This window comes from Eutrigla gurnardus, assembly GCF_963514095.1.
Source record: "Eutrigla gurnardus genome assembly, chromosome: 24".
Taxonomy (NCBI): Eukaryota; Metazoa; Chordata; class Actinopteri; order Perciformes; family Triglidae; genus Eutrigla; species Eutrigla gurnardus.
In genome coordinates this window covers 12774247-12796634 of record NC_139935.1, presented here as the reverse complement: position 1 = coordinate 12796634, position 22388 = coordinate 12774247, and the positions used below count along the sequence as shown (strand labels likewise).

Genomic DNA, 22388 nt, shown 5'->3' with positions numbered 1-22388 from the left:
AGGAGATCAACGTGTTACTGAACAGCAGATCTGATGAAGTAACATCATCCAAGGGTCCATTGTTAAAATGCTTGCTACTAACTTTCTACAAACAAACCTGTCTCTTGGTTCAGAGTAAATCTGCCCTAGAGAAAAAAGTGGTAGCACTAGAGGAGCAAAGTGCTTGTCACCTCCACGACGCTCAAGCCGCAGACATGAGAGCCCTGCGTTATTTAGATGTCCTGCACACCACAGAGTCCCAGTTTTTGTCCTACAAGAACAGGTGGTCGAAGTCTAAACCAGAATGTCCTCCCTCAGCCGACTCGGCCAGTCAGTGTGATTCAGGCGTCTCCGACTCCCACTCTTTTTGTAGTGAAAATACGACTCCCCCGCCATGCAGAAGATGGGAACAGTTACCAGCGGACACAAAGTCCTTAAGACAAACTCCACTGAGAGATAGCGGTAACGGCTACGCAGCTTCCCATTGCTCCGACACAGACAGCGAAGAAACCAGCAGTGGAACTTACACAAGTTCTCCTCCAAAATCTTCCTATCTTTGGAACAAACCTGTAATTTGCGACGCGCCTCCTCAACCTAGCTTAGTCTCGCCTTCACCAGAAAGGACGCCACAGCGCTTCCGCTTTGAAGAGCTTGAGAGCATGGCTAAAGATATTCAACATTTTGATCCCGACAACTCGAACCATAATATTGACGAATATTTGAGAGAGTTAGACAGACTCCTGATTGACCTCCCCCATGCCTCCTCACGGGAGAAGCTCAGACTAGTCGGGAAGACCACAACCAGACATGTCCGCAGTTTCATAGGAACACTTGCACCCAGAACCCAGGACCGATACCCCAGACTTTGTGCAGCACTCCGGAAGGAGTATAGCCGGGACTGGGATCCCGCCGCCGCTACGATCAGTGCCCTCGCCGTTGTACATGAGGAGCAGGAATCACCCACGGAGTACTATTGGCGCTTCAGGGCCGCCTATGCTCAGGGCCGTAACTCCCCAGGAGTGGAGGAAGAGCCTGCCTTCAAGGCCCTCTTCCTGCATAACCTACACGAAAGTGTGCGCTACGATGCCACCATACACTTCAGGACACATCGACTCTCCATGCAAGAGATTCGTAATTACGCACAGATGGCTTGGGAAACCCACTTAGCGCGCAAACTTAAAAGCCAGCCCGCTAACTTCGACACATCTGCGTCCGAAACGTCTGCCGCCTTAAAGCATAGCCCTCGTAACAGCGCGAAAGGGGGTGAGCGGCCAGCACGCCCCAGGAATCAGACAAAACCAAGGAACGAGAGTAACTCCCAAACATCCGCCGCCTTAAAGCAGAGCCCTCGTAATCGCGCGAAAGGGGGTGAGCGGCCAGCACGCCCCTGGAATCAGACAAACTCCCAAACTGACGAAGATAGGGATCCGTGCGACCCAATCGAGAAGCTGATAAAAACGATAGCGCTATGGCGTGACTCGACCCAACCATCACTAAACTCCCCCCAGAAGCCTGGTAAGAGACGGCGTGGGGATACTGAGCATCACCGACATGCCCACCAACTGCGTCGAGATGGGCATTCACACAGAAGTAGTAGGAAGCCCTACTCCGAAATTCTGTCCCAGTCACGTGAACCAGCAGTGTACAAACATGACAACTCAGATAATGACAGCGCCTCTGACATTTCCTCTGTTTCAGGCTACATGGAGCGTTACAGCCCTGAGCCACAACATAGTAAATATGGCTAACTTAAATCTTCTCCAGGAGTAAACCCAACGACCACTAACCCCTTCTCCTTTTCCTCACTTTCCTTTTCCTCCTTCGTTCCGTTTCATAGTTGGGGCGTGTCCTGTTTGAAACTACCTGAGTGTAATGACAATGTTGATGCTTGTGAAAATTGTGTCTTAGCAGATGTTTGATATAGGTTAGACGGTTAGAAATCTCTGCCCAGACCGTAGAAATCTCTGCCCAGACCGTAGAAATCTCTGCCCAGACCTTGCCTCAATCTCTGCCCAGACAATGCCTCCATCAAAGTCATGGACTTTAACCTGAATGAACTGTTTAACCTCTTTTCCATGGAATATACAGACTGTTTGGACTCCCACGTGTTTCAAGGAATACATGGACGGTTCGGCCCTTATGTTGCTCCGAAGGTTGCGTCCCACACCTCAACCTTCAGACCAAAAGGGGGACTGTTGGGACCTAACCGTTAGGACTACACAATGCGGCCTACAGAAGCCCACACATGCGGCCAGGACAAAGGGACAAAGGGGATTAAAAACTACACCGCCATTTTAGTTTCACATCTCACCCAGGTGAGAGATGCGACACCTCACAACCATCCTATTGGCTGACATCTTCAGGGAACCCCGGGGGGTCCCCTGGAGCGGCCTGAGCTTTATAAACCGAAGCCGCCCGGAGAACGCTCTCTTATTCACTCTTACTCCGACTCCTACTCTGGCCTCTTCCTACAACCGGCGCAACACCACGTTGCAACGGGTGGCGACCCCCTCCCGCAGCGCACCGCTGCAACAAGAGGAACCAAGCCGGTTCCTGCCGTCCAGCTACCAGACGCTGTCTGAAGTAAGCTGACTAAATCGCCAAGCCGCGATTATATCGCCGTCCGTGGAAGAAAGAAACACGGACTGTTTTCTTTATTTGAGTTTGATCAACGAGAGGAAACCCGCTCCGCTCTCGTCTGGACGAAGCCGACTCATCACGTCCCCCGCTGACGCCGGGGACTCACGAACCACCGCCGTTACGGAACGCCGTCATCGTCTTACGCAACGATACCAGTAAGAGGCTATCAGTCTGGGCAGAGACACAAGTGATAGTGTAGGATATGCTTGTAATTCTTGTTAATGTGTTTTAAGTTCTGATCGCGGACCGCCGAGTCCGTTGGTTCATGTGCTGCTGTATTTGAATGCTGATCGTGATCGCCGCTGGGTTGATTTCTGTAACAGTGTTTTCGACTAACCTCCGCCATATTCGCGAGCTCAGAAAGCCTCTACTATCAGTTAAAAGACCGGTCTCGCGGAATAAACGCCAGTTCATTCACGCGAGCCCGTGTGGTAACGGCACGCTTTCTGTCCCTCCGAATATCGCTCGCGCATTTTCTCTCTCTTTGTTTGTGACCCGCTAACACACACACACATACACGTGTCCTAAGCCAGCTGTTCCCGGCGGGCGCTAGGGACATAGCTACATCTGGTGGCTACATACGGCTATCTCTCTCTCTCTCTCTCTCGCTACTCCATCAGACCTCAGTGGCTCCGCCCCTGAACGCTGCGAGGAATAGCTCCACCTCTCTCTCTCTCTCGCTACATCTGGTGGCCGCCCATAGCCATCTCTCCCTCTCTCTCTCTCCCTCTCTCTCGACACGCACGCACACACACACACACACATGCACATGCACGCGCACACACACACACATCCTTTGTTTAAGCTTAGCTTTGTGTGTTAGGTAGTTAGGTAATAAGGCTTTGTTAATTGCAGTGTTATTGATTGTGATCATTATTACTGATTTTAATAAATCTTATTATATTATAACTAGCGGTCTCTTGTGCTTGTTGTGTATATGTCACTGGATAACAGCAGGTTGTGAAGGCTAGTGCTTGAATTTCACGCCTTTTTAATTGTTCGATTGGTTTTGTACTCCTATGCCAATGATCACGATGATTGGCATGTGAGTATAAAACCTTCATATTGAGACTGAATACAGTTTTAGGTTATCTTTTCCCTGATCCCAGGGTGGTGCCCCGTTTATTCATGATTATATCATGATAATATATTAAATATAATTATTAATACCGATAATCATATTGATATTAATAATTAACTGTTGATAACCAAATCTGCTCCTGCTACAACCCCAACACCTGTGATCAAAAGCAAGGAAAACATGATTGATGTATGAAATACTCTGAAAAAACAAACAAACAAGAAATAATAAATGACTGAAATAGAATGAAAACCTCTGATTGGATGAAAACCCCGTGGAGTGGAGCCTGGCGGTGTTGATGTATGTGAGCAGTTTACTTCCCTGTAGGGCTGTCAAAATTACTCTAAAATGACGTTCAAATATTCCCTTTAAAAAAACACATATATTCAAACATATTCATATTTCTGGTTGTGCATTAGGCACGTCAATAACAGGACAAATTAATACAACGAGACATAACTACTTGTATTGGTAATTTATTTAAGTTTAAACATATTCAACAACATATTACCTACAAAAATAAGGAAATTAACTGATGGACAAGCAGCCCTCTCTCTCTCTCCCTCTCTCTCTCTCTCTTCCTCTCTCTCTCTCTCTCCCTCCCTCCCTCACTCTCTCACCCCCTCCCTCTCTCTCCCTCTCACGCTCTCTCTCTCTCCCCCTCCCTCCCTCCCTCCCTCCCTCCACATATCGGTTTAAATGAACGACAACAAGAAACAAATGCTGATCAAGAGTTTAGAGTAATTTAAGGTTGTGATTCTTGTCCTAAATATGTCAGGCTTCATTCAGTGGTTGAAACAAATATTATTAACATTAATTGAAGTTGCCACTGTTTGTTTTTTTTTAACGTATGATTCAAAATAATTTTCACATTCGAAATTCTGTTTTTAACAACTATTCGAATATATATTCAAATTTAACCCTACTTCCCTGTGATCAAAAGCAAGGAAAACATGATTGATGTATGTAATACATACTAAAAAAGAAATAATAAATGACTGAAATGGAATGAAAACCTCTGATTGGATGAAAACCCCGTGGTGTGGAGCCTGGCGGTGTTGATGTATGTGAGCAGTTTGTTCTCATTTAAAGAGCCAACACAAATAATATCACATCATCTTTAAAGCAGAGTCCTACCTGAGATCCACAGCAACAGCACCAGCACCAACAGGGGGTCCATGATGTGCAGGTAGACCGTCTGTCTGCCCGCCTGTCTGTCTCTGCTCTGATAAAGACCTGTGCTGTCCTCAATGTAGATCTGTGTACAGGAAGAGGTGGAGCTTTACTCTTTACTTAGAAACATTTCTCAGAACTGCATTTCTGGGAAACTAAAAAACTTTTAATCGGACAAGAATCTGCCTACTGATGACATATTATATGACTGTTACTATGACAACCAGGAAACCAGGAGATGTTCCTATGAGATAAATGCTGTCAGTGTCGTCTTATCACTTTGATCAATGTTTCAACATCAAGTCTTTCAGAGGAGACTGGATGACAGCTTATATTAACTGTTGATGGATCTATTGAATGTTTTAGTAATCAATCATTGAGTCTATAAAACACCAGTAAACGGTATAAAATGTGCAGCCCAGTCTGTCAGAATCCGAGGTGAAGTCTTTAAATGTCTTGTTTTGTCCGACCAACAGTCCAAAAGCCAAAGAGATTCAGTGGATGTGGATCTCTGCAGGAAGCTCCGAGCTGTCCATTCCTGTTGGATTCCTTCTAACTTCTGAATTCAAACATCGTCCCTCAAACTCGTAGCAGGAAAATGATGATGAGAAACGGTGCAGGATGATATTTGAGTGTTTCAGTGTGTCGTCTCCTTGTTGACTGCAGTCTGTGTGTAACTGCTGCTGTAACTGACTGTGTCTCAATCAGTTCACTGACATCATGTTTCAGTCTGACTTTGACTTTCATTCGTCCTTCATAAAGCAGCAGGATGTTTTCAGCTCTGCTGCTTTCTTTATTCAGAACACCTCATATTTTATTGCTCTGGAGGCTCATTTTATTCTGAACCTGTAAATCTGTTTGTGTTGTTTTAGCTGCATTCGGCCTCCAGAGGGGTTCCACCTTTGTCACGGCCTCCTGCACCGCTTTAATCTGGCGCTCAAATACTCTAGAAAACAACTTTGACAGGTACGGTGGCTGAGGAGGAACATACAGGGTGAACTTTACAATAGTGATCCAGCGCTTTATCAATACATTACAACCAGAATCAAAGAGAGGGAGTGAGGGGGGCTCACAGTCTGGTTATGGGACCAGCCGGTCATAAACTGATGCACGGTGAACCTTTGCTGAACAACATGAACAGCTTCATGAACACAATTCAATAACATTCATGAATATAGGCCAGAGATCTTCAACATGGGGTCCTGGACCCATAGGGGGTCCACGGATTTCCAGCAGGGGGTCCCCAACATTATTTGATCCCAAACCTTTTTTTCTTACAAAATTAAAAATATGTTCAAAAATACACATTAACATTAATACAACATCTAATAAGCAAATATAAATGTTAATTGTTGTGTAAATGTGAAATTGTGATGTAGAAATGCCAATATAGATTTACAATATGTTCTGTAAATATATATTTCTGTCAACAATTATTATTTTAATGGCTAAGCATTGCATACATGCATCATTACAAAGTACCTGTATACATGGTACTATAGGCTGCACTACACATTATTATTGGCCCAGCTTAATAAGGAACATGATTAATATGATATGTAATAGGGGGCCCTCCACCGTGTCACTATCAGCCAAGGGGCCCTTGCCCTGGAAACCATTTAAGACCTCCGATATGAATGAATGTAAAAATATGGTTACACTGTTTAAATAATGACAGTAGGCTACTTCACTGGATGGAAACTTGGAATGAGTTCTGCAAAGAATCTGGTGTGAGATTACGATATGAAATAAAGAAATGGAAGGCCGGAGAATATTGTTCAGATGTGTGATGGATGGTGAGGTAAAACTGAAGAGTTCTACTAAGTAATCAACATCCTCTCCAGACGCGAGGCTGCTAGAATCACTTGTGCTTCCATATCGATGGTTGACGAGGAAAGGACTCTGCAAGTTTCCACAGCTGGTTCAGGATCAGCAAAATGGAGGAGACAGATTGGGAGAAACTCAGTCTGTTGAAGAAAACCTGCCAGCGAGCAGGTTAACTTCACAGAGTCAGTTACCATGGTAACAGTTTACTGATAAGGAAACGTCAGCCTGTTAAAGCCTGAACGTATTAAGTGTATGTTGCAATAACAGCTGAGTGGAAGGAGAGGCGGTTTGAGGGGGAAGGGGGTGGAGCTGCTGATACAGCTGATAACGACACACACGTGCACGCGCTAGTGCTCGAGACGGCAGAGTGTGTGCAATCAGGAAGTAAGCATCGACACACAGGCACGCCGTCCAAGTTTACCTCCGGCCCGACTTTTTGATTGACGGGGTTTTTAACCTTTAACAACAACTTTAATCTGCAGAATCAAGATCACTTTAGGTATTTACAAATCAGGGACTTTGTCTGCAAAATATTTAAAAAAATGATACTACAATGGGAGAGGAGATCCTAGACATTTTTCAAAAAGCCTGTAAAAGAAGCTACTTACCAAAACCAGATTATCTAAATGATATTGAAAAGAGACCATTCTCTGAATATTAAAGCAAGATGGAAAGCCGAGCTTCACAAGCTCTCCCTCCTGGAGAGAACGGGACTCCATTATTCTGAACTCAGCACAAAATACTCACTTCTCTAATCACTCTGCTTGCTGGAGGTCCTGTTGAAGCATCTTCACATTTCCTGGAATCGCCCTTCTGTGGCTCCATTTTGGTGTCCATGGTGTCCTGGAAGCAGTTTTTAAGATGATAATCTATTTTAGTGTTTAAATCTTGTACCTGGGTGATCTAGAAGGGCTTCACTGTGCAAAGTGTGATACATATTAGTTGAGGTTGTTATTAATGGCATGTAAAAAGACTTTGACCTCACTGTCAGACATTTCAAGCTGGCAATTTGCAATTTAAGTTTATTTTTAAACAATTTAGGTGATTTTGATGTCTTTGTTTGCGTTGAGATTTAAATAAAGAAAAAACATTCATCTTTAGCTTTTTTCTCTCCTTTTTTCTTATCTTTATTGCTTTTTATAGTCATGTATGTGTATATGGGAGCTGTATACAATGTTAATTTTTACCCGATTACTCGATAAACCGATGGAATAATCGGTAGATTACTCGATTACAAAAAGATCTGATAGCTGCAGCCCTACTTTTAACCACTAGTTATTACAACTTCATACTATCAGTTAAAACAAATAATTGTTTTACATTATAAATGCCAGAAAACTTCCCTTACCGAGTCACACAAACACACGTCTGCATTATTGTAACGCACCATCTCAAGGTAAAACAACTTGAATATGTTTATATGACTTCCCATTTCAAGTTAAGATTTATATTCCAAATGACTTTCGACTAACATGTAGAAGTTAACTTGACTGACAATTATTGCAGTGTATCTGTATCAGATTGGGTTGTAAAACGGCAGAACATTTCCAGTACATTTTCTGAAGACTTTCCATGGGAAGTTACGCTGGGGAATTTTGGAAATATTAATATATTATATTTGCACTTTACAATATGCAGCTGCAGTTTTGTGGCATTCTTCACGTTTGTCTTTTCACAATATTTACACACAAAGACTTTCCTTGAACATTAGCTTGTGTGAAATCGGATGGTGCAAGTGGCATTTCTCGGTAGAATAAGATAACAGTATTCATACTCTCAAGTGTACTTGCATGAAATCTGTCCGTTTTAGTCAAAATTATGCTTAAGTATATTTTCCCCAACTATATTAAAAATCCCTGTTCAGGACCAACCTTCAGTTTTGTAAATTCCAGGTTCATTCCCATGAATTCCTGATAATTCCCATGGAAAGTTTCCAACTGAAACTTGCATTAAGTAGCCCTGTGACGTCACTGCTCCTCTCCTGTCAGCCTCTCTGCTGCTGTGAAGACACACAGCGGTGGTAGGGAGGACGGGCTGGTTGTCTCAACCTCAGAGTAACAACAAGTTCACCTGTTTCCAGACGCTTGACGTGAAATTATGACTCAACTGTTTTACCTTCAAACTGACGTTCGTGTTGTTTAATCCGACGTTCCGTTTGTCGTGTAAAACATAACGGAGGACACGCAAAACCCATTCTAACGTTCGTTTTAATGCAGGGGTGTCCAAAGTTTTTTTAGTGAGGGCCAAATACAGAAAAATAAACAAAGGGCCGGGCCACACACTAGAGGTGACATATTTACACATGAATACTGTGTGTATTTCTAACTCACCTATAATGTGAAGAACATTGCACTCAGTGGGAGCAGTGATGCTGTCCTTTGGATTGAAGGATGGCTGACATGTCAGGAGAAAGTTTGGTGGTTGAGACACGAAGGACTTCACAGAGATGGCTATCAGTCATTCTGGTTCTCAGTCTGCTTTTGTTCTGATTTAACAGAGAAAATGTTTGTTCACATATGTATGTTGAGCCGAACAGGCTCATCATTCTTTTTGCGTGGCGTCTCATCAGAGGAAACTTGGCATTATCCAAACTCTGATAGAAGTCAGGGAGGGAGAGAAGCTGATGTTGACTCTTCAGAGAATCATCACATTGCATTTCAATCAGTTCTAACTGCAGACTCTCTTCCACTTCTTCTGCATCCACCAGGAAGGGGGTCGAGAACAGCTTGATTTGTTTTTCAATGACAGAAAAATCTTGGAAACGCTGGTTGAATTCTGTCACGAGAGATGCAATCACAGACACATATTTCTCCTTTTTAGCAGAAAGGTCGGCCTTTGGAAAAGCAGACTTGATTTCAGACAGCGCAGGGAAGTGTGCAGCATTAAAGCTTCGTAGTTGTGTCTCAAACAGGCGGAGCTTTACACAGAAGGCTTTCATGTGCGCATACAGGTGTGGCACCAGCTGTTCTTTGCCTTGTAGGTTCTTGTTCAGTGTATTCAGATGATGAGTAAGATCAACTAAAAATGCCAGGTCTGCCAGCCACAGAGGGTCACTCAGTTCATGAAGAGGTCGGCCCTTGTCTTTCAAAAACTGGTCGATTTCTGATCTCAGCGAATAAAACCGCTGCAGCACAGAGCCGCGGCTGAGCCAGCGCACATCAGAGTGGTAGAGCACATCCCCGTATTCAGCATCCACATCAGATAGGAAAGCTTGAAATTCTCTGTGGTACAGTCCTCTAGCTCGAATTATGTTGACAGTTTTTACAACAGTGTTCATCACATCGCCCAGCTGGACAGTCTTGGCACACAGTGCTTCTTGGTGGATTATACAGTGCATCCTAACAGCCTCACCTCCGCTCTCTTTTACCTTTGCGCACACCATCGATGCCATTCCTTTGCGCTCGCCCGTCATGGCCGGAGCTCCATCCGTTGTTACTCCACAGAGCTTGTCCCATTGAAGTCCCATCTTTTCAACTGCCTCTGACACAGCTTCAAAAATATCTCTACCCGTCGTTGTGCCTTTTAGGCTCATCATATCAAGCAGCTCCTCCGTACAGCAAAAATTATCATCTACTCCCCGCAAAAAAATTAACAGCTGCGCGGTGTCTGTGGCATCTGTGCTCTCATCGCATGCTATTGAGTAGAAATCAAAAGCACAAGCTTTGTCTCTCAGCTGAAGTTTCAAGTTAGCTGACAAGTCCTCGATTCTCCGCACCACTGTATTTCTGGATAAGCTCACGTTGTTGAAATCCTGCACTTTTTCCGGGCACATTATTTCTGTGACTTTGATGAGGCACTGCTTTATGAAATCACCGTCTGAGAACGGTTTGCCGTGCTGGGCAATAAGTTTAGCGACTTCATAGCTTGCTGTTGTGGCGTTTTCCTGTATTTTGTTAGCACGAAAAAAAAACTGTTGTTGAGCTTGCAGGCTAGCTGCCATTTGCTTGACTTTCTGTGTTCGTTCGGCACCGGTGTACGATGTGTAGCTCTGATGCTTGGTCTCATAGTGCCGACGGACATTATACTCTTTCATCACAGAAATATCTTCATTGCAAATCAAACAGACACACTTTCCGTTGATTTCTTTGAAGAAATATTCATTTTCCCACCGTGTTTGAAATCTTCTACACTCACTTGCTATTTTGCGTTTCTTCGGTGCTGCCATTTCTGGTGACTCGCGGTAAAAGTTTTTCTTTGCTTAATTTTGCTTAGTGGAGAAGCACCGTTTCCGTGGCTGGCTCCATCTAGTGTTGAAACTGAGAAGTGCAACAGAGTTGAGCTCAAGCTTCTTGTGCGGGCCATATTCAATTATATTTTCAGAATTTGCTGCGGGCCAATAAAAACTGGACCGCGGGCCGCAGTTGGCCCGCGGGCCGTAGTTTGGACACCCCTGTTTTAATGAATCATTTCACTGTACGACTCCAGTAAACTTGGACCCAAAGTCCGTCTCATTCTCTCCGTGGTCTCTCCGCTTCGCTGTCCGCTCTTCCAGCGCGTCATCCAGCCCGCTGTTCCCCCACAAACACGCAGCAGAGACGGCAGAGACACACGGAGCAGTGAGGGGGGGCGACGCGGCCAAATGTCCGTTCAGAACAGAGTTTTGAGTTCATAGTCTGCAGCATGCTCCACGTCATCACAAGTAATTAGTGGAATTATATTCATTACCAAAGCATTGGCTCATTAATTATCAAACTTCCTGGACAATAGAATGATTAAGAGAGCGAAGCTGGGAAGTGACCATGGCGGTGACTCAGCCGTGAAACCCGCAGCCACAGTAACATATTAGTGGAGGCTAGCTAGCTAATGCTAACTAGCTACGATAGTGTCGGTCCACCGAGCGACAAAACAATTAGTAAACACGAATATTACGTCCCCAAAAATAAACCGAAGGATTTTACTTTACGTTGCTACACCTAATATTAATGGAAAACATAATTTATTATATTTAAACTCACCTCCTGCTGCTGTAGTTAGCTGAGCGGGAAAAAGTCCTCTCTTTGAAGAACCGCGTTACGTTGAGTCGCTCCGCCTCGGCCGTTGTCGGGTAAATAGGCTCCCTCCGCCGGTGGCAGTAGTCCTTTCTTCTTTAGTGTATTTCACTTTTCAAAGTGTTTATATTTTGTTTGGAATTGGAATATAAGACGTATATATAGTTTGTCATAGTAGGAAATGCCCATACTACAACCTTGCCATGGTTTAGAGAAGACCATTGATGCTCGTTGCCATTTAGTCCCTGAGGGTTCAGGTCTATGCCACGGTCAAGTCCTGAAGTGCGCGAGGGCTCGCTCGCGGACATTTTGAGCCCACTTTTGATGCTGACTTTACCTGAAGGAAATTACCCACAGACAAAGTGCATGTGTGGAATATTACATTTACACAGATATATTAACATTAAAGATTTAAGGAGCATAAAACACTTGAAATCATAGGAATGTCATCATAAAGTAAAACTAGTAAATCAATGATTTGACAATGACGTCTGGTCTGGGATGATAAGATCCTGGAAGACGTTCAGATCAGGCTGTAAAATATGTGAAATAAAAACCAACACTTTTAGATCATCAAAATAAAGCGACATGCGGAGTGATGTCCTTATTTGTATTTCTACCATTTCAAGCCCTCACAGCCTCTCACACTCACCATATTTGACAGTATGTGACGACGGACTGCCGTTACGTCGGTCATAAATCAGACGGGTGTGTAGAGGTGGATACACAGGTTGTCATGATCTGTGTTTTTGGCATGTTCTGTTTCCTTGGTTTTGATTTCCTGTTTTATTTTGTCCTCAGTGTCATTTCCTGTCTCGTACTTCCTGGTCCTTGTTGTTTCCGCTGTCTTGACTCCCCCTCCCTCTCGTGTTGATTACCATGCCTGCCCTGATGTGTTTCAACTGTTCCTCGTCAGCTCCCTGCCTCCCTGTGTATATAGTCTGTGTTTCCCCTGTCTCATTGTTGGTTCATTGTTGCTGTCGATGTCGCTTTCGTCATTGTCTTCCCCTGCATGCTGCACCACGTCTTGTCACTGGATATTTTTGTACCTCGTCCTGCCTCCCCTATCCCTTCGTGTTTTGGTTCCTTTTTGTAAGTGTTTCTTTAATGGTCGTTTTTGCCTTTGTGGTTTCTTTGTTTGATACTTTGTTTTAGTCTTAGTTTTGGTTCTCAATTATTATTTAAATAAATCTTCATTTTTTTAACTGCATTTGGGTCCTCGCCTCCCCTCTTTTTCAAGTCCACGTTTTGCCCTGAACCTGACAGAATGAACCAACCCAAAGAGGACCCAGCAGTTAATGGGCTTAGAGTCATACAGTGGTATGTGGACTTCATTACCAATCCTGCTAGCAGGACACGCCAAATTGCTGCTAGCGAACTGTTTTTTCAAGCCGCAGCTAAGCCACCAGCCCCTGTCACAGCCATGCTAACCGCTCATGCCGCAGTCTCAGCCATGCCACCAGACCATGTCTCAGCCACCGCACAGCTTCCCAGCTCCTGCCCGAACCCGTTTAGGGGTACTCGTCTGGCCCTGGGAGGGCCAAGGAGCATCCAGCTGGCTAACCGGCAGTTGGCTCGTCGGTTGACGGCCTCGAGGAGCAGGTGCGGCATGAGGAAGCGAGCCGCCCCGATGCTGCTCACATCGGTTCTAACGGGGGGTCCGTCCGTCACCAGTTCCAGCGGAGGCCCGCCCGTCCAAGCTACCAGCCCATGCCACAGTTCCAGCCATGCTACCAGCCCATGCCACAGTTCCAGCCATGCTACCAGCCCAGGCCTCAGCTCCAGCCATGCTACCAGCCCAGGCCTCAGCTCCAGCCATGCTACCAGCCCAGGCCTCAGCTCCAGCCATGCTACCAGCCCAGGCCTCAGCTCCAGCCAAGCATCCAGCCCAGGCCACAGCCAAGCATCCAAGCATCCAGCCCACGCTACGGCCACAGCCAAGCAACCAGCCCACGCCACGGTCACAGCCAAGCAACCAGCCCACGCCTCGGTCACAGCCAAGCAACCAGCCCACGCCTTGGCCAGTGGCCTTCAGTCGGCGGCCGGGTCGACACCTGCCATTGGCCTTCAGTCGGCGGCCCGGTCGACACCTGCCATTGGCCTTCAGTCGGCGGCCCGGTCGACACCTGCCATTGGCCTTCAGTCGGCGGCCCGATCGACACTCTCCAGTGGTCTTCAGTCGGCGGCCCGTCCGTCACCAGTCCCGGCGGAGGATCGTCCGGCGCCAGCCCAGACAGGGGACCGTCCCACACCTGCTCCTCGCAGCCTATTGGGGGTTTGCCTGTCACCCTTTCCTGTTCCGACGGGGGTCCATCCGACGCCTGCTCCCCGCAGCCTATTGGGGGTTTGCCTGTCACCCTTTCCTGTTCCGACGGGGGTCAGTCCGACGCCTGCTCCCCGCAGTCGTCCGGGAGCCCGCTCTTCGCCCGTTCCTGTTCCGACGGGGGGCCGTCCTGCGCCTGCTCCACGCAGCCTTCGGGAGGTCCGCTCGTCACCCGTTCCTGTTCCGACGGGGGGCCGCCCTACGCCTGCTCCACGCAGCTTTCTGGAGGTCCGCTCGTCACCCGTTCCTGTTCCGACGGGGGGCCGTCCTACGCCTGCTCCACGCAGCCTTCGGGAGGTCCGCTCGTCACCCGTACCTGTTCCGACGGGGGGCCGTCCTACGCCTGCTCCACGTCGCCTTCCTGAGTGGTTAGGGTTTGGGTGGATTTGAGGAAATATTCCGCATCTGGAAGTTGGGAAAAGGAGCATTTATGATTGGTTGTTTTGTCAGTGCCATCTGCTTTAATGACAGGATGGAAAAAGGAATAATTAAATAATTATTTATAATTATAACAATGCAAGTTTGTGAACTCTGGCTGCTCAGCTGTAGCGAGTAATGGGAAACTGTGGTGCTATTCCAGGAAAAGTATCCGTTTCCTGTGCACTATGGTTCCTGTCAAATATACAGTATCATCATGTCTCAATACAACACAATCTGAGGCCAAATACAGGATATCCTGAACAAGTGCTGACCCCCCCGCCTCACTTCCTGGCTGTGCAAGTGTAAGTGTTATAACCTGCTCTCTCTGGGCCTTGATGGTGCGCTCCTTCTCCTGCAGCCTCCTGCCCATCTCCTGCTGCAGCCGCCGGCCGCTCTCCTGCTGCTCCGCCACGGACGACTGCATCCTGCTCAGCTCGTTCAGCAACTGGGAGGCGACGTTTCACGGCTTCAAATTACACGTAAACGACATAATAATGATGAGGTTTGATAAGAACACATACCTGGTTCTTTTCAGACTCGTGTTGGCCCTTTATTTCCTGCAGCCTGGATTCCCACTTTTGATCCTAGAGGAGAATATTTGTGTCCTCAAAAGGATTTCATTCACTTGTAATTATGGAAAGAACATCTGGCCTCGACACTGACCTGTTTCTTCAGTTGGTGTTCCAGCTTCTGCATGGCTTGGATCTGCATCTCTTTGTAGTTGTCCAGATCTCTCTCTGGCTGCGAGTGAACAGGGACGGACGATTTCTCAAGCTTGGCGGTCTGATTCTGATTTGCTTCCTATGAATAAAAATAGTAAAAAAAAAAGGTATGAATAAAATATATGCTGGAGAACCAAAATGGATTATCCAAGTATTCTTTTTGTACATTGAGAGCCTGAATGTTCCGGGTGTAAAGATACTCCATCTCTCTACGCATGCCGTCCCTGCTGTCTTCTATCTTTCTGTCCATGCGCGCCATCTCCTCCGCCTTAAAGTGGTCCAATTCTCTCAGCAGGTCTTTTTGCAGGGACTGCTGCTCTTTTTCCTGGAATCACAACGGAAATCAAACGAGCAGGAACCAGAAGTTTGGCATTTTTGCTTTAAAAGGTGTCGTTTTTCCTACCTGAGCTGTTTTGGCTTGCAGGTCCTGTTGCTGCTGAACAATCTGCTCCTTCAGACCGCTGATCTCCGATTTGAGGCTGTCGATCTGAGATTTCTTCTCACTGTCTGACCGGAACTCTGGAAGGACGTAGAAGAACAAAGAAAACAAGATATTTGTGTCACGACACAATGTGAGGAAGCGTATCATATTTCAGCTGCAAATACATCTTCACAGGACATCCTTAAATGATTTAATGTGCGACGTACCGGTCTCGTACTCATCAGGGTGCCGCCGCTGGATGTGATTCTGGAGGAACGAGGAATTGAGGAAGGACTTTCCACAATGTGGACACTAAAAGAAAGAAACACAAAATACAGGTATCAATATATCACCTTGTGAGTTTTCTTATATAAAGAAAGCAAAGCTCAAGCCATATTTTTGGATATTCAATTCAAATCAAGGTTGTGCAGGGCTCCAGACTAACTTTATGCATTGGTTGCACTGGTGCACCTAACTTTTTTTTTTAGGTGCACCAGCACAAAATTCATGATCACCCACATTTTTCATCGCGTCACCTTTAGCACCAAAAGGTCACCTTTTCATCGCTCTCCTTTTACATAATGACGCCCCAGAGCACCCGTTTTCTCCAGCCAATCTGCACACTGATGCCCAAACGCAGCAAATGCTTGCTTTGTGGCAGCATAAATTCCTCAAGAATAAAAAGATCATACAGGTCACTTGCCTATAGATTGCAAATGGAAAACTGTTTATGTGATCTTAGCCTAGCTTACTTATGTTTTTACTTAGGCTATTCATTTTTAATACTATTAGGAATAGGCTACTATACAATGTCCTATTCATGATGTCTCATGCTGTAATTTGGGCCTTCAAACACTGTGCGTGTCCATGCTCCACCTCGACATGTCCAATTAACATGTTGACCGGCCTCCCTTTCCGCAAAATGCGGCAGTAGACAATAACGCACTCCTTCGTAGAGACGTCTGTGTCGCCGTCAATCATGAATGACGTGTACGCGGCGTTTCCAACCTCCGCAGCTGTCTTGTTCTTTAGTGTGTCGGCATCTTTTTCATCAGAATAATTTCGGACTTAGATTTAGTGAACGGCAACTCCTCCTTTGCAATATTGTATGCGACGTTGACTTTGATAATCATTTCAGATGCCTCAGCGGACCTGATTGATACAGCCTGACGCTGAAATGCAGCTGGGAGAGCTTTATTAACACACTTATCACGGCATGTAGTATGCTTTTTGGACATATTGCGCTTTTTCAACGTCTCGATGCGAAATGTTGTTGACTCTTCCACAAACGCACTATTACCGGCCATATTCTGACCACACTCCCGACAATAAATGCAGTGCATTGAGTCCCTTTCTTTATCGTACATCAGCCAGGGAAATTGCTTCAACCAGTCCTGTCTGAAGGCATATTTTTGGGCTTTTTAATTAATTAATTATTTGTCTCGGGGCCAGGCTTTCTGCCTCTCTTCATTTTTGGAGAAAATGGAAGCGCTCAGGAATACCTGCTCAGCTCGCTCACATTTTTTGAACTGACACAATTTACAGCAGTGAAAAGGACCACAGCCAATCAGAGGCAAGGACCCACCCGAGCTCTGTCTCTTATTGGTTTAGACCACGATACCATCAGGAGAACACAACGAGATGCTGCGCTTACGATTTCATAAAAATCACTCATAAAAATTTTGGTCGCATTTTCAACCAAAATGGTCGCACTCTGGAGCCCTGTATTGTATCTGAGATATCAGCCTGTCCAATTAGGAAGCAGCACTGATTGGGAATCAATTTCACCTGCTGTTGTGTAAATGGAACAGTCCACAGGTGGAAACGAGTGGCAATTAGCAAGACATCCCTATAAAGGAATGGTTCTGCAGGTGGTGACCGCAGACCATTTCTCTGTTCTCGGCCTTTCTGGCAGATTTTTTTCTTTTTTGAATTTTGCCAGTGTTTGCACCACTAGAGGTAGCATGAGGCGGTTTCTCCAACCCACAGAAGTTGCCCAGTTAGTGCAACTCATCCATGATGGCACATCAATGCACACTGTGGCAAGAAGGTTTGCTGTGCCCCCCAGCACAGTGTCAAGAGCATGGAGGAGATTCCAGGAGACAGGCCAGTACACCAGGAGACGTGGAGGGGGCCGAAGAATGTCAACAACCCAACAGCAGGACCGATATCTGCTCCTTTGTGCACGGAGGAACAGGAGGAGCACTGCCAGAGCCCTACAAAATGACCTCAGCAGGCCACTGATGTTCAAGTTTCAACTCAAACGGTCCCAAATCGACTCCATGAGGGTGGTTTGAGGGCCCGACGTCCACAAATAGGGCCTGTGCTTAAAACCCAACACCGTGCAATGCCATTGGCATTTGCTAGAGATCACAGAGATTGGCAGATTGGCCATTGGCGCCCTGTGCTCTTCATGGATGAGAGCAGGTTCACCTTGAGCACATGTGACCGACATGACAGGGTCTGGCGACGCCGCGGAGAACGTTCTGCTGCTGCAACATCCTCCAGCATGACCGGTTTCGCGGTGGCCTAGTGATGGTCTGGGGAGGTATTTCTTTGGAAGGTCACACAGCCCTCCATGTGCTTGCTGGAGGTACCCTGACTGCCATTAGGTACCGGGATGAGATCCTCAGACCCATTGTGAGACCATATGCTGGTGCAGTGGGCCCTAGGTTCCTTCTAATGCATGACAATGCTAGGCCTCATGTGGCTGGAGTGTGTCAGCAGTTCCTGCATGATGAAGGCATTGATGTTATGGACTGGCCTGCCTGTTCCCCAGACCTGAATCCTATTGAGCACATCTGGGACATCATGTCTCATTCCAGACCTGTGCTGTCCTCGGAGTAGATCAGCAAAGGTGGAGCTTTACTCTTTACTTAGAAACATTTCTCAGAACTGCATTTCTGGGAAACCAAAAAACTTTTAATCATACAAGAATCTACCTACTGATGACATATTACATGACTGTTACTATGACAACCAGGAAACCACTTAGATGTTCCTGTGAGATTAATGCTGTCAGTGTGGTCTCATTATTTCCGCAGACAAACATGACTGGCAGCAAAGGGACTTTTTCAGATCCCTCCAGGTACGTCATCATTTCAACCACACCAGCAGACTTAACAGCAGAATCTGAGGTTTAGAAAGTCCTAAAAATCTGCCTTCGGTTCAATAACAAATAAGTCCACCTGTAGAAGGCACAACAGTCTCTTCTAGGATAAACATGGTAACACCTTGTACATAAAAGAACATATTTTGGGACTTTTCATGCATAGAAAAAGTGGGAAATAGTTTTATGTAAGGATGTTGAAAGACTTTTGTACACTGTGAAATACAGTTAGTTTCAAATCACATTAAAATTAAAAATATATTTTTGTGTTCAAATTTGTTTTGGTTTGAACTCGACATTCCGAATTCCAATGAGTACAACTTGACTGGCCACAGTCACTTAGTGAGGTCACAACACTCAGAGTTCCACATCTTGAGAAGAGATTAAAGCAGACGTTTGGACACAGATCAGATACCTGAACACAGATCAGATACCTGAACACAGATCAGATACCTGGACACAGATCAGATACCTGGACACAGATCAGATACCTGGACACATCACATATCTGCTATTACTACGTTCAACCACTACTGTTCGAGAGTCATGACTTCTACATTGTGGAAGACAACCAGCGCTGTTCAGTGTCCGTCCTCCAGGAGACAACTGAGTGAGTAGTGTAGCTGCCATCAACGACAGTTGAATAAATAGGTTAAATAAATAAGTTAATACATATTTGAATCAATCAATAAATACACAAGTTAATACACATACATAGTAATACATACACAAGTTAATACACATGAATAGTAAGACATAAGAACAATTTAATGTCAAACTGCCTTTATTTTGTTTTATTTGTTTTCTTTGAAGTTTTGAAGTGACAGACGGGGGCGGGTTTACTGAAGGGACTGTTGTTGTTTGGACCACGTTCGCGGTACGGAGATACCTCAGTGCGCAGAGAGCGCTATTGCAAGAAGATTGTATTCCTCAAGTGTATTTTGTGAAGTACATTGAAGCGAGGATTTATGTTTAAGGAAGAACTGAAGACCTGTTTTTTATTTCTCTCAAGTAAAGCGGCCAATGAGGTACAGTTGCTATCTTGCTACTAAATGTTGATAGACGTTAAAGCTAACGTGACGTCATGTAGCCTGAAGGATACTGTTTACGCTACGTATGTGGTCTCGATAAGAAAGTAATTGTTTGTTTATGTATTTCTGTTTCTGTATGTCTAGTTCTCACGGCACACCTTTGCACATTCGTGTGAATAAATGCCAGTAAATATAAAGGAACGACTTGGTTTCGTGATTTCAACTTGAGGGGAGTAACAAGTAGTGAGGACAAAGTCCTGGGAAAACTGCAGTCTCTTACTTGAAAATCTCAACCTTATTTCACGGGAAGGCGTACAAATAGCTGGACATTTTAAAGACACTCATGAAAACACATTTTAAGCTTTTAATGTGTCATTTTGCATCATGGTTGGTCTTCACTTGCAGCATGTAGACTAACTGGAAGGTGCTTCAGTCTGCAGTTTAAAAAATAACAACAATAATAATAGATTTTCTTTGGAGTGTACTTTTCATTCAATTAATAAAAATTAAGCATAGTACATCAGAAAGAGGGTGCAATTTAGCAGTCAAAGGCCTTTTTTAAAGTCCCAGTCGTAGTGTACTTTAAAAAAAACTTTAAAAAAGTCCCGACTTTGAATGAATGAAAAGTACACTACAAAGAAATTCTATTATTATAATTGTTATTTTTTAAACTGCAGACTGAAGCACACAGAGAGCCCCTCTTCCCTCGGGTGGTACCACTATCACAGGGGGGAGGCGGAGGGAAGTTGCAACAATCTTCCAATTCCTCGGTTAAAAAACGAAACGAGGAGGTCCAAAACAACCAAGGAAAAGAAAACAGGGGTGGATAAACAGCTGGGTAAACACGGAAGTGGCGTCGATGCTGCGGTAGCGTTAGTTTAGCGTAAGCAGCCGAGGATAGAAGCTATCAGGCAAGTGTTCTTTTAAATAAACTCCTGGTGTACTTTCAAATGCCTCGTTTTGTGAGTACAGACCCTATTTGTACTACTGCAGAAGTTTGGTAACATTCCATGCATTATTAGTGGGGTAATTTACGAGATATACATAATGTACCGTTCGCGCCAGCACTAAGCCATTTGGCTGATCGCCCTATCTTGACCAATGTTGACTCAAACGTGATGATGGTCTTGGTGTTTCGGCCGTCTGCGGTCGTCTCGTTTAATTCTTCGCTCAGCTTGAATTTGATCTCCGTGGTCTTGAATGTGGTTTCGGACTTCATTGAAATGAAGCCAGCATCGTCCATGCTGATCTTCAGATTGGGTTCGGCCATATTGCCCATTTGCCGGGTGGCGAAGCTCACACTGATTGCCTTCATGTAGTCATCGAAGTTCTCGCTGTCCCCATGTTGTCCCCCACTCTTTGAAACAGTAGACGTGAGACTGAGAGGTGGACAGCGTCAATGTTCATGCATGTTATTTTTATTTTATGTGGTGCTCCAAAAATAAATCATTGTATATTATAACAATACAAATCTATAATTATCTTCCTCCTGCTTCATTCCTTCATTAAAACTTGACAGTGTCAGAAGTCAGGAATTCTGACCTGAGTTTGGACTTCTGACTCTGCAGCTGAATTGCTGCATTAGTTTCTGCCATATTCTAAAGGAAAAGTCTAATTAGCATTTTGCTGAGGGGTTCTGTGTGACGCTAACTTCTGGGGTTCATCCCTGCAGCTGTATCATGAAGCATTTGCAGCACAGCGCCATCTCCTGGAGTCTTGAGAGATGTAAATTCATGCTCATTTTTATTGTGCTTGTATTGGTCTATAAACAGGCAATATCATCTACAGTTTACTTTTCTTAAAAAATATCATTTTTATTTAGTGTTACTCCCAATGCAGGTGATTAATTAGCAAAATGATAATAGTCCAGAGAATGTAATTAAACAGTTTTATTACAGGGTTCTGCTTGACAGGTTATAGGCCCACTGGTATCTCCTCAGTTTACATCAACAGTATCACTAGCAAGGCCAGGATTACGTTTTTCAAACCACTCTTTACACTGCAAAAGGTTTACACACTTAGTGAACTCACACTCTTAAGGTTTGCACACAACTCAATTTCACTGCAAACATTTTAACCACGTCACACCTTATGCCTGCCTTGACGGTTTAACTGAGACTACACCTGAGACTGAAAACGAGTGGGGGTTTGTCGCAGAGCACAAACAAATAAACAAACAAACAAAAAGAAAAAAAAGAAACTAGTCCACCCAAGGGCAATACCCAGCTCTTTTCACCCGTTACCGGCTCACTTGCCCGGTGGACTAGACAAAATAATAAACCCGAAATAATAAACAAAAAACGGCAAGAACAACTAATAGGCCACCGATTCTCTGCAGAGACACAAATACAAACGTTCATTACTTTATTGCATCCATAAAAATGTTTAAGAGTTTACAGCCTATATCGCAACTTTAAAATACCTGGTCTGCCGAACTGTGCCCATTCATCAGCTACCAGCTACACACAAGCCCCGCAGGGCAATAAGTCTGAAAACATAAAACAAACAGTTTATATTACACAATAATGTCATGATATAAACCCTCAAAACAGGGCCTCAGCCTACCAGTTTTCTTTGTTTCCCCGCATGCCCGCACGGAGTGAGGTGTGCACCTGCCTCACTCCTCCGGCCAGAACCAACAAACTGAGTCTCGTTCCCTCTACAGGTAGGCTTA

General features: G+C 45.1%; 2 protein-coding genes across 2 annotated transcripts in view; one reads left to right on the top strand and one right to left on the bottom strand.

The window, feature by feature from the left end:
* Positions 1 to 22388, top strand: part of LOC311010071 (uncharacterized protein) — a gene marked incomplete at both ends in the record, with an annotated part of 443514 nt that overhangs the window by 326639 nt on the left and 94487 nt on the right. The gene's annotated exons all lie outside the window — the stretch shown is intronic.
* On the bottom strand, positions 14381 to 21309 carry LOC311010024 (cilium assembly protein DZIP1-like; the record flags this gene model as incomplete). The annotated part of the gene is made up of 9 exons (XM_084004506.1): positions 14381 to 14416; positions 14748 to 14876; positions 14953 to 15015; positions 15095 to 15232; positions 15320 to 15478; positions 15557 to 15672; positions 15802 to 15886; positions 20814 to 21093; positions 21257 to 21309. The coding sequence occupies 9 exons, from the start codon at positions 21307 to 21309 to the stop codon at positions 14381 to 14383; spliced, it is 1059 nt and encodes a 352-aa protein (XP_083860632.1).